Here is a 12,582-nt window from a genome sequence, read left to right on the forward strand (position 1 = left end):
CTAAAATCACCTTACAGATGCAGAAGCTGGATGCACTGCTGTCTGCCATAGAGCAAAATGTATAATTTTTTTAAATCCTACATTTGGGGGCTTTAAGAGAAAGTTTAGTGTATATGCTTTCACACAATGGTCTATAAAACAGGAGTATAATTTAAGATGTTTTATTATAAAGAACAGATGTTTAAAGACAACTCAGATATGTGAAATCAGTTTAAATAAAATTATGAATAAAAATGCAGACGGCCTTTTTATACAAATATATTTTGTTACCACTCTTCAAATCACATAGGTGTTGTCTTCGGTAACCATGTAGATCAAACTGTTCCCAGAAGTTCAGTTTGGATGTATATTTACATGAAAATGTCAATTTATTCGAACAAACATACATATTAACAAACAACAATCGACCATGTTTTCCTCTTTTAAGCTCAATATTCAATTCACCGTCCACACAGCCTCTTTTTTTCCTCTACGGGCGATTCCTCAACCTCCGCGGTGCTGGCTGAGGGGTCCCGCTGGTGGGGTTGAGCTGAGCACACCCAGAGGTGACACAAACACCTGGAGCTCCTCGGAGACCAGCGTGGCCCCTGAGTCCAGGCCGGCCCACGTGTCCCCTCTCACCCTGCTTCCCTGGCTGCCCGTTAAAGGCTCTGCCAGGACGTCCGCGCTGACCTGCGATTAAGACAAACATGTTGTTTAGTCTTCAGGCCTCTCTGTCTGCTCAGTTAGCTGACTAAGACTATTTCACAGAGTCCAACAACAGAGCATTTACAGAGAAAAATAGTTTCTTTTTTGGCAAATATCACACAACTCTTACAGTAACAACTCTACTCCCCCCACTTCCTTGGATTTGGAGCACAGACTCAGCTGAATATAGTTTGTAAAATGACGCACGGGCCCAGATGTGGACATCTATTAAGGCCTCATTCTAACCAAGTCATCAAACAATAGTATTGTAGTATTGTATTAAGTATCGTAAGATTGATTTACCCTTTGATCCCTGGTCTCCAAAGTAGCCAGGTAGGCCATAACCCTTGGGTCCTTTATCACCTTTCTCTCCTCTGTCACCTGCAAGCCAGACACACACACACACACGCACACATTGGTCTCGACAGCAGACAGGCAGAAATGCTATTCCTTCAGAAGTGAGCTCCACTCAAGAACATTACATACATGTTGATTAAAGACCATATGTGTTACTGAGATCATTATTAAATAAACGTTTAAAACACCTTGTAAATATTCTTCAATTTCATTGACTTGGCACAGGAATGTGGCATGAGTGTGACATCATGCCCAGGCCTCTAACCATAAATTAGAGCCGAGAATGTACACGTTTGCCTACCAGCTTTACAGTATTTGATTCGGCAGTTCATGATGAAAGGTATATTGAGTCTGTTCTTTCCAGTGGTGGAAAGAAAAGAAGAAGATGCATTCAAGTATTTTTCTGATGTGCAATTGTAGAAAAACCTTGACTGGAGTCTGACTTGACTGCATTTCAGAGGGAAATATTGCACTTTTGATGCTTTTTTGTGATACGGCACATACTGACTGTACTCTACCCGCTCAGCAACAGACAGCAGACAGAAAAAAAAGAGCAACTAGCAACTAAACATAGTGGAGGATTTAGTCAAAAACAGTAGAGGTCGATTGAATTTTGTAAGAGAAACAATGTAATGTTGCTCCATATCTGCTGGATGTGTAAATAAGCAAATGTTTGCTCAACTTTATAAGGTGATAACATGTTAGTGATATGTTTACAGTTTGTTCTCCTGCCACTAATTGGCCAACGAAAATCAATTAATGCAGGTTCAAGTAAAGGACCCAAATCTGTCAGGTTCGTTTTTCACACCTGTTTCTCCTTTTCGGCCCATTTCCCCAGCTTCTCCGTAGAATCCCGGCAGGCCCACTTCTCCATCAACACCATTATTACCAGGGTCACCCTGACAACACCATCAATAGGAAAATACATTGTTAATCTTTTGTGTTTACTGTATGAATCTTGCAATGTTTTCTTTCTTCTCAGGTGCTCTTTTCAAGTCATCAATTTAGCTTTCACAAACTTATGACCAACTTCAAAAACTCAAAAGATTCATTGGCTGATTATATAATACATTGTTGGCAAAACCTTGCACACTACCAATACATCACTGTTCTTGGTTTGGCATTGAACATCACAACATGAGGCTTAGCAGCCATAATTTAATATAGTAGAATATAATTTTATATAGTTAAGAGCATTTATCAGCCGGAGAGTCATTGTGATTAAAGAAGTTGTGGAACATGAATCGGTTCTACTCTGTATAATAATGTGGAAAAGGCTTTCCAATCCAACGACAGCCTTGATACTCTCCAAAAAACATTCAACACAGACCAAGTGTCTAGTCTGTGACTCCTTATTTGTCCTCATGGAGACGTGGAAAACCGTAATGTTTTCATTCCAAGCTGTTCTGCCAAATACTTCAGCCCTCGTAGTCCAGTCCAGACCCTTTCAATGTGTTTGCATTTTACTCAGCCAGGGAGACAAAGGCAAACAATGTATGTATAATGTACTGCGCTCCGGCAGTGTGTCTCAGCTAAAGGTGATGAAACCTAAAGCAATGATCGATGAAGGCTGATTCACCTTGAACAATGAACACCCAAACTGTAAAACTCACAGGAGGTCCGGGGGTTCCTTTCTGTCCGATGGGACCGGGGGCACCCATGGGCACGTCTCCATACAGAGGACAAACTGCAGCACAAGTCCTCTTCACTGAGTTGGCAAAGGTGGACATCTGCTCCAGGATCACTTTCTTACAAACCTCGATCACGTGTTGAGCAGGGAGGGTCGGGCCCTGTGTAACAAATCATTACCACATCCATCACTGGAAGGGACCCAACTGTGGGACATGTAATAAGCAGTGTTACAGGATGGGGCACGCTGAAGCAATGGCTGCCACTCAGAGGAAATGCGATGAAGAACTGAAGCCAGCAATATTTCCTCAGGCTCATTATGGATTTAAAGCCACACTAGATGAAACCCTTGCTGTGAGTCATGTATAACTACAGGCTAATATGGAACTCTTTAAATGTGTTTTTGACACCAAAGCTGTTACCAAACACTTTGGGTGCCAGTCAGTTAGATAGATAGATGAAGTGTCAATTATAGTAGAGACTGATACTGTAGCTCTGTAATGTTTGTGGTATCAGCCACATTAAAAATATAGACTTGTATTTAACTTACTGGAGGACCCGGGGGCCCTTGAAATCCATCTAGTCCTCCTTCACCTCGAACCCCCTTGACTCCGACAGGACCTGATCGTCCAGGTGGGCCCGCTGGACCGCGCTTCCCCCGTCCTCCCTGAGGACCCTGCTCAGCCCGGTCTCCAACCTAGAGTCAGTGCATCCATCCATCAGAATACAATGAGATATCTGTTCAGCATGGACACAAACTTTATTGAAAGCAGCAACAGCTTAAAATGCTTATTATGCCATATGAATATAATTATAATAATAAAACGTAGTAACTAACAGAGTCACATAGACAGTGAAGCAAACTAGCAAGGAATGTCAGTGGTAAAAGTAAATTCTAGAGATGTAAAATGGAAGCAAAAGTGTAAACATAAAATGAAAAATGCAAAACCTGCAAATATAGAAAAATACACAAATGCATAAACAAACTGTACATTATCATGAAAAACAAATCAAACCTCCTGGAGAACATTTAAATGTGTGATATTCATTCTTTTTTGTATTCATTTTGGTGAATTGTGGGTGTCACGGCCCTCATCACATCTACAGATGCTCTACATATGTCTGGAATGTAATTTGATGGATTGCTGTTAGATTTTTCAGTCGATTGCAAACAGAGAATGTGATGAATGTAGCATGACATGTTGATTGTCTGGCAGGAATATCAAAGTATTACAAAACACACACCCGCATGACTGCTCTATTTAGTGACCCAACTCATCACAGTTGACAAAAGAATCACAGCTCACCTTTCCTTTTGGGCCCTTAACTCCTTTTTCCCCCTGAAAAGAAAAAGTTCATGTTAGGTTTGGCCACAAAAAAACAGCAACCACAAAGTGGATGTAATGATAAGCAGAGAGGATGGAATATATTTAGGTAGTACCTGGCCACCTTTAACTCCTTGGATTCCCTGTATTCCTGTGTCACCCTGCAAAAGGCAAATACAAAATAAATGGTATTTAGAAGCTTGCAAATATTTGATATATCTGAATTTCACAGGTGTTCTGCTCCATGACTAGAGTATCTATCAAACACATTGATGCTTAAAGGAATTTTAAGGTCAGGACACTATACAGCTTTTAAGTGATCCTGATATGATTGCATTTAGCTTGTGAACCAATACATATTTCTTGAACAGCTATTTGTGGCACTAAATTGTGATTTTTATGTAATTTTTTAATTTCTAATGGGTAATGGATCCGGATGTATTACCTTGGACCCTGGTTTTCCTGGCACACCCACGTGTCCCTGTGAAGAGATGACATGGTTCAATGGCCTGAGGAAAATGAACTAGTGTTTGGAAGAGTTCCGGAAATTCATCTCGAGTACTTACAATAGGTCCCGGTGGGCCGATAAATCCAGGTCTTCCTGGCTTCCCAGCAGAACCCTTGTAACCTCTTGGGCCCTCGAGAATAAAACATTTATTAAACCTACCTAAGGGACTGCTTTATTCTTTGTTGTCTTCCTTTAAGATGGCAAACTACTTTACGTACAAAATGTATTATGTGCTTGTCTTCTGAAAAAGTGACTTACAGTTCGGCCTTGGGGACCCATTTCTCCTGCTGGCCCAAGGGGGCCTTTCTCTCCCTGTGAAAGACACAAAGCACAACAAATGTATCCGCCAAAAACAACTCAATTGTAAACATTTATTCACAAAAACAAACAACAAAGCCAAGTTACCTTTGTTCCAATTCGTCCGAGTTTTCCACTGACACCTTGTGGTCCTTGATAAGCCTGTGAGGAATAGATAACACTTAACATAACACGACTGCCCTGCTTCTGAACTTCATCATTAACATATCATTATCAGCAGAACATAATACCTCTATTCCTAGATCACCATCTCTGCCTGGTAGGCCCGGATCTCCAACAATGCCCTAGGTAGACAATATCATAATTTTAAAACAGGCACATGATTTTGAGGGTGTAAGAGAGCACTCAGGTGTGTCAGCAGTGAATCACCATCGGTCCAATGGAGCCAGCTCTGCCCGCAGGTCCATGGATCCCCTAGTTTTCACAAGTTCAGAAAAAAAACAAATCCATCAATATAAAGCAACTTTTTAATATTCATGAAAATCAAATTGAACAAATAGGAACACATCATTTTCATTTCAATGTGCTTAATTTGTGATACATACAGGCGTCCCCTTCGCTCCAGAAGCTCCCCTCTCTCCAGGATCTCCCACAATACCCTGTCGAATCATCATATGGAGTATCATAAGTTATACATTATATGCAACACATTTACTTCAGTGAGCAACATGGTGAAGCAGGGAGCCTGCCTTCATATACAATTTAGTAGGTTATCATTCTTTCAGTGTCTCACCAGCTTACAGATCAGATCCTCAGATCTCAGCCCAAATCCAGCCACATGAACTAATATTGTAAGCCAAAAACAGTGCTCTATTCCAATGTTTTACCACATTAAAAATGATTCTCTTGCTATCCAGAGCTCACATGAGGGAATTTTGAAGGTAGCGGACAAAGAATAAGGAGAGTCCCATCATGGATTATTGAAGAGACAACAACCTACCTGCTTTCCTCTGGGCCCAGCACGCCCTGCTACACCAGTGGTCCCTTTTTCTCCCTAAAAAAATCCAAGCATGATGGAATTCAATCACAATATCTAGATTAAAAAGGAGACAGAAAGGAATGAAATATGTATACCTTAACTCCTTGAAATCCGGGAATCCCTTCGTGTCCTTTGTCGCCTTTAGCACCCTTTGAGGAGGCCAAAGTATTATTAATACAATAATTACATTGCAAAGGGGCTTACCGCTGTGTCTGAAAGGTTAACTCACAACTTCTCCCAGGTGTCCTGTCTCTCCGATGTTTCCAGGTGGTCCGCGAACTCCCTTTAATTAATCAGAATGCCAACAATAAGGGTAATCCATAAAGTTGAGCAACTTTAACTGCGAACTGAACAGAAATCCAATGAAAAGTCTATAACTCCATTAGCTGGCTGCATAATGAAAGAAGTCTAATTAAAGTCTAAACCAGCACAGGAGTTTACCTTGAAGCCTGCTGCCCCTCTTAATCCTGTCAGCCCTTTAGGACCTCTGTCTCCCTGTTAACACAACATGTCATTAATACAGATTTGTGACATTTCAGGATAAAGAAAATTATAAATCTGAGTGTGATGAATTACCACTTGGCCCCAGAGTCCTCTCATTCCTTTCTCGCCTTGGATTCCTTCTTCACCCTGAGGACATGTGTGAGGTCTCATTGTGTGCTCTGAGGACAAGCCAAACTGAAGTGACACCCTGGTAGGAGCATAATGGCAGATCTTACCTTTTGGCCGGACTCGCCAATGTTGCCATAGTCTCCTGTGTTTCCCCGGATACCCTGTAAGACAAATTTTACTCAATCTCAAGTCTGCAGCCATTTCTTTGTGAATCGACCATCTTAGAAAATAGGCCCGTAAAATGCATAACGTTAAGGACTGACAGAAAAACTGTTAAGACATGACAGCATTTATTCATCTAGTTAAACATCCACAAATTAGAAATGAGAGAAATTAGGGAAATATGAAGCTCAGGCCAGGACAGATTAGCTTAGTTTAGCATAAAGACTGGAAGATGGGGGACATTTAAACTAGCCTGGTTCTGTCCATGTCCAAAAGTGTCCAAAGGTGTCCAAAGGTGTCCAAAGGTGTCCAAGGTAACAAAATCCACTTAACGTTAACAGATCCTCTAAAGCTCACAAGTTAACATGAACATATTGTTTAAGCAGTGCAAAACTTGTGTGTAACATTTAGCAACAACAGAAAATGTGACGGTGAGGGCAGGAATCACTGTGCCTTGGCAAGAAACAGTACAGCAGATAACCATTGCAAAACAATGAAATGTTTTTTTTTTTGTACTAAATTAAAAAAAAGTCTTTGGAGAGCTCCAGTCTAGCTGTGTCCAGCTAGGCTAAGCTAACTAGCAGCTGGCTGTAGCTCATATTTAACGGACAGTTATGAGAGTAGCATTAGTCTTCTGATCTGAAACTCGACAAAGGCTCACTTTTTAAAACATATAGCTTGTTTGTTTGATCGGCATAAAACCAGAGAGTTAAAACGACTGGCTCACTGTTTCCCTCTGCTTCCAGTATTTGTGCTAAGCTAAGCTAACCATCTCATGGCTGTAGCCAGCACAGATATGAGCGGGGAATCGATCGTCTCATCTTACTCTCGGCAAGAAAATCTGTGTATTTCTAAAAATGTTTCCTATAAGCTGTAAAAATGATAAGGCAAAATGAGGATAAATGTGAACATGTTTTCAAGTTTCAGGCACACTAACATTAGTGGAAACTATACACAAGCATGTTCAGCAGGATGTAGCGAACATAAGTCATAAATATAACAAAATGGGCCAGACTATTGTTTGTACAGATGCTGACTTCCTCAGTTGTACAAGGAAAAGTGTTTCCCAGTTGGCAGTATTTCACTGAGTCAACAAACAGATTAGACAATTTCCAGGATGCCTTTGTGTTGTCAGTTTATTTGACCACCTCACCTAACTTTAAGCAGAGTTGGCTGGGCGAAGGTTAACCTCAGAGATGGCCGACAGTACGGCGTGAGGCACAACCGTGAACTTTATGACGCTACTAAGGCAGTATAGCTCTGACGAACAAAGGACCACCCACCACCTGAGATGGACAGTTCATATATCTGTGCCAGGAAATGCCCTCCTTGGATGCCAGCAGGGGAGGAGATAAACATGTTGGGGCTCTGTGATTCACAAGCTGGCAGGAGGTCAAAACTCTAACAAGTTACACAAGACAGATGTTTACTCCCAGATGAGCTACAGCTGCTACTCAGGATATGAATATGTAGCGTGTACAGCTCTGGAAATGTGCTCTGAATGTACGTGGGTCTGGAGGCGTACATGTGTTTGCTCAGGCAGCATGGGGGATTTCCTTGAGTGCAAAGGGCATGTTAAATGCCAAACGATCACATACGTAAGAAAAAATAATCCTCCTTCTTTAAACACATGTTCTTTAGACTGTTTTCAAAAGACTCAGATCTGCTCCAACATATCACCGACTGCTAAGCATGAAGAGATTAACAAGTCATAAATTTAAAGTGGAAATAATCACGTCTACGGCTCCCTGAAGGACACAATGTGAGTGTATTCATTCATTCATTGATGCATGAGAAACAGGCTCTTGCAGCAGGCTACTTTGTTCATAATCATTCTCTCAAACATCTCCACTCTTTCACAATTTGATCTTCCTGTGGGGAATTAATTAGCCTTATCCACAAAAATACAGACATTTAATAGACAAATGTCACACACTAGTTAAGCACGCTAATGCTACTCATTACCAGACACTGGAGGGTAGGGTTATTGCTCAACTGCCTTGTTTGCCTGTGTGTGTGGGATTCATTACATTTGGCTCAGTGTCCTCCAAATGGAATAGCAAAACCATTAGAAATCCTGTGATCTCTTTCCAGTTTGAGTTAAATCTTATATTCTAAACAGGCAGGGCCTCAGTTTTAAGATGCAAATGGCAATTTCAGAACGACAAAAACTAATTTATTGTCACATCCGTATTAGTGTGTGTTTACCTTGGCTTCCTCCTAAATCTTTTGCAAAGCGGACATGAGTTTTTAAACTATGAAAGGAGCCTCTATGTTTACTATCGCCAAGCACTTCTGTTTCCAGATCTGTTTCCATCCTGTCGTGTCTCAGTTGTACTTCTTTTGCCATTTTCCACAGCTTTGCTGCTGTCTCACGAATAAAAGTTTTACTATGCCACTCACACAATTCAGTTTAACTCTTTATTGTACAGCAAGAGGGAGAGGATGCTGCTAACACTAATGCAACAAGTAAACATCATTCATCCAGTCAACAAGGGTTGATATTTCATGAATGTGATTACCCAGTTTCCTTGTCTTCCTTGGTCTCCGGCTTTTCCTGGAAGACCTCTGTGACCCTGCAGAAGAATAAAAAAAATATGTCAACACAGATTCAACTTAAGGATGGTCAGCCAATATTCACTGTACAGGTAAGTTAACCTTTGGTCCTGGAGGTCCTTGAATGCCAGGTTGTCCGTGCATGCATTTGCAAGACGCTCGTCCAGCTGTTAGGCCGATCTCTGCATACCCTCCACACTGCCATGGATAGAAAGGCAGGACAAAGGTAATAAAACCAAAAACACATCTCCAACAGAGAGAGTGAAACATGTTGAATGGGAGCTGACTCACCACACTGGAAAGCTCACAGCAGCCCTCTGAATAAGCCTGCTCTGGGTCACATGACACCTCCATCTGCTGGAGGTCGACCTGGAAAGAGACAGGAAATAATGTGAGAAACAAAGTTGTATCCCAAATCAAAGGAAGTTGAAAAACTACTTAAGAATATATATATATATATTTATAAATCCAAGCTGTGAACGTACAGACACAGAGCGATCTCTTGCAGCCCGCTTGACGATGGAGGTGTACCCTCGATGGATGACCGGCCTCGGCCCATCAATGGACTCCACACTGACCTCTTCACAATCTATCAGCAGCTTCACCCGGCTGCCCTTCACGCTCAGCGCCAACTTGTGCCACTCTCCGTCAAATAACTGTTCCACGCCATGGAAGGTCCGCAGCATTTGGCTCCCATGGGGGCTGGTGTAGAAGAAGTCTAAAGAGCGCGTGTCACCCTGGAAACGCAGGCCAACTTGCTCCCGACCCTTGGGGTCACTGACCTGCCACAGGTCCCAGGATGTCTTGGCAGCGTCCTTGGTCACCTTAAATGTTGCGATGACGGAGTAGTCGGAGGGAAGTCCATCTGGATACACATCGCTGTGGCAAAAGAGTCAGGGTTGAGAGAGCTGGGGGTTTTATATTATATAAGAACATGAATAAGTAGTAACAGAGCTCCTTGGATTTTATATTCCACTTTAGCATGCGACACATTTCTTTGTAATCTTTTGTAAACATTTTTTTGTTGATGCACTATTTAGCAGACAGACATTCTTTGTTTCTTCAATTTGAACAAACCACATGTCCACTTAAGTCAAGGACAAAATTCAGGATCTGTAGGCAGCGCTGCGTTCCCTGGAAGGGTTTCTTAAGATTTCATTAAAAAACAAGACAAAGAGTCGACAGCAGATCTGTGAGGCTTAGCGGTGCTTTGAGCTAAATACTAACTCTCAGCATGTAAACATGGTCACAATACAATGCTAGCATGTTTATGCTTTTAAGAGTAACTTAACACTAGCCTGAAAAGCATTATTTTGCTGCAACTCAGCTGGAACGTTTCAAGTCTCTGACCACATGCAGCAACGCTGCTGGGTGTGCTTTGTTGCACCTCTAACCACGCCCAGCAAATGGGAATTTGCTGGGAGCTGTGTTGAGAGTCAGCAGTAAGTTTTTATTCATTCCTATTAATGTTATGCTTTATTGCACAGCTAATGGGGATCCTATATTAAACTAAACTAAGCAGAGTTGTCACGGTGTATTATACTAACACACCCTGGAGTGCACTTCTATATCACTGCAGCCAGGTGAGAAGTTCAACTACTTTAGATCAGTAAAAACAAAGGTTTTAGGCGATGTTAAGTTAGTCTTTGATAATTTTTCCAGCGTCATTGGAAATAACAGGGCTCAGGCAGTCTACTACTGTACCTCATGGTCCTCCGGAGATGGATAGAGGGGTTGACGCGGTAGGCCACCGCCTCAGGTTGAGAACCGTCCACTCTCCTCACTCCTCTCGACTCAGTCACATGAAACTCCTTCAGCAGATCAAAACCTCACAGAACAAACACTGAGCTCAGTTTGACATCACAACGATTCAGCATCAAAGTTGCAGGACTACTTCTAAATCGCTGATATTACTGATTCTTTTTTAATGAATGCATTACTCATTGTCATCAATAATCCCATCTCTTCACAGGTAGAATGAGGTCATTTATGAAACCCATTAACAGGAAGAGGCTGTTTATCGGATTTAGTGGATTTGGCGTTTGTGCTGCAGTTTGAATGACATCAGCTTGGCTGTGGTGTTACCTGTAAGATTAAAATGTGTGGGGGAGGGATGTTGAAAGATTCTGATTGCAAATATTAAGACTGAAGTAGAAATAACTCTATAACAAAGAAGAACTTGATACCTCTTAGTGTTGCATGTTAACAAGTCACCCGTTTGATTTTAAAATCGCCTTCTGTCTGTGTCTTAACGTGTCTCATTGTCTCACTGCCATGTATTACAGTCAATAGGCCAGCATTACAAAATAAAATCATCTTAAAAGTGGCAGCAGTTTACATTGAAAAAACTTGTATTACTGGGATTAATATTGTTCAGCACTGCTTACACTATTTCTGACCGTTTTACCTGTGAGTAGGACACCATAGGTAGAAAAAAAACATTGGGTTGACAAATATATTTATGGTAACACGGAGACTAAGCGGAGACTCTGGGCTTCAAAGGTTTATGTACACAGTTTAACCCCAGGATGCTCTCTTGACCTCTTAGTGTCCCCACAGGCACTGGGAGCAGGAAACATGATTCTGGGTTTACTGCTGTGAAGGCAAACAATGGACTATGAACTGACAAACACTGGCATCTGCTGGTCATGGTGCCGTAGTACACTGTTCAGCCTGGAAAACTATAGTCACTGCAGTTAACATGATGCCTGTGATTATTGTCAGTTCTGTTTTATATAATGTGTTTATTAAGCAAGAAAAGACCTACTAAGATTGTGCTGGCAAAGATAGCATCAGCATGTTTAACAAGTCCAACAATATAGAACCAGCATATTGTTTGGGGGATGATCCAGTGTTAGTGTTACTTTTTATACAGTGGGACATATGTTGTAGTCATCAAATAAGTATATGAAAAAAAAATGTAAACTTACTTGGCAACTTTTGACATTGGGTCAGTCCGAGGAAGGCAAGGAGTGCTGCAAACCCCAGCATTTTTTTGTAGGCTGGCATTTTTAAATATTTGAAGTCAGGGGCTAGAAGTGCCTGCAGTACAACAATTCAAGAAATCAGTAATTCAATAAATCAGATTAACTGATATATGAGTGTACAGTAGGCTGTTAAATTTAAGTCAGGCACTCAAATGAGATTGAAAAGTATTTCTATGAATGAATATTAAAGATTTAGAAAGAGTAAAGAAAAAAAATATGTCACATTACATTTCTTGGCCTAACCTTATGGAATATCAAATCAAAACTGGTAAAATTGTCATTTTAAGTTTTTTTAAATATTTTGATTTCTTTGTTTGCCAAGGTTAATGATATCTATTTCATGATAAGAGTGTGTCCACTGAATTAAATTGCCCATGCAATCGTTCTCAAGTTTTACCAAAATAGAGAAAAACAATTACGCTATTCACAAGATAATCCTCCTTTTGATTTGCAACCTGACAT

General features: G+C 41.1%; 1 protein-coding gene across 1 annotated transcript; it reads right to left on the bottom strand.

Moving 5' to 3' along the window:
• Positions 1 to 231: 231 nt before the first annotated feature.
• Positions 232 to 12,142, bottom strand: zmp:0000000760 (collagen alpha-1(IX) chain). The gene is made up of 26 exons (XM_068717797.1): positions 12,064 to 12,142; positions 10,838 to 10,961; positions 9,619 to 10,012; positions 9,425 to 9,502; positions 9,236 to 9,331; positions 9,100 to 9,153; positions 6,523 to 6,576; positions 6,380 to 6,433; positions 6,245 to 6,298; positions 6,033 to 6,086; positions 5,899 to 5,952; positions 5,765 to 5,818; positions 5,370 to 5,423; positions 5,194 to 5,238; positions 5,055 to 5,108; positions 4,912 to 4,965; positions 4,765 to 4,818; positions 4,565 to 4,636; positions 4,444 to 4,479; positions 4,115 to 4,159; positions 3,981 to 4,013; positions 3,224 to 3,370; positions 2,658 to 2,834; positions 1,853 to 1,943; positions 991 to 1,068; positions 232 to 672 (listed from the first exon to the last, which is right to left on the bottom strand). Exons 1-26 carry the CDS (start codon positions 12,140 to 12,142, stop codon positions 470 to 472), a joined length of 2,292 nt encoding a protein of 763 aa, XP_068573898.1. The 3' UTR covers positions 232 to 469.
• Between the last annotated feature and the right edge of the window lie 440 nt (positions 12,143 to 12,582).

The sequence above is a fragment of the Cebidichthys violaceus genome, unplaced genomic scaffold (genome assembly GCF_023349555.1).
Source record: "Cebidichthys violaceus isolate CVI_PGR_0920_01 unplaced genomic scaffold, fCebVio1.0.p SCAF_10, whole genome shotgun sequence".
Classification (NCBI taxonomy): Eukaryota; Metazoa; Chordata; class Actinopteri; order Perciformes; family Stichaeidae; genus Cebidichthys; species Cebidichthys violaceus.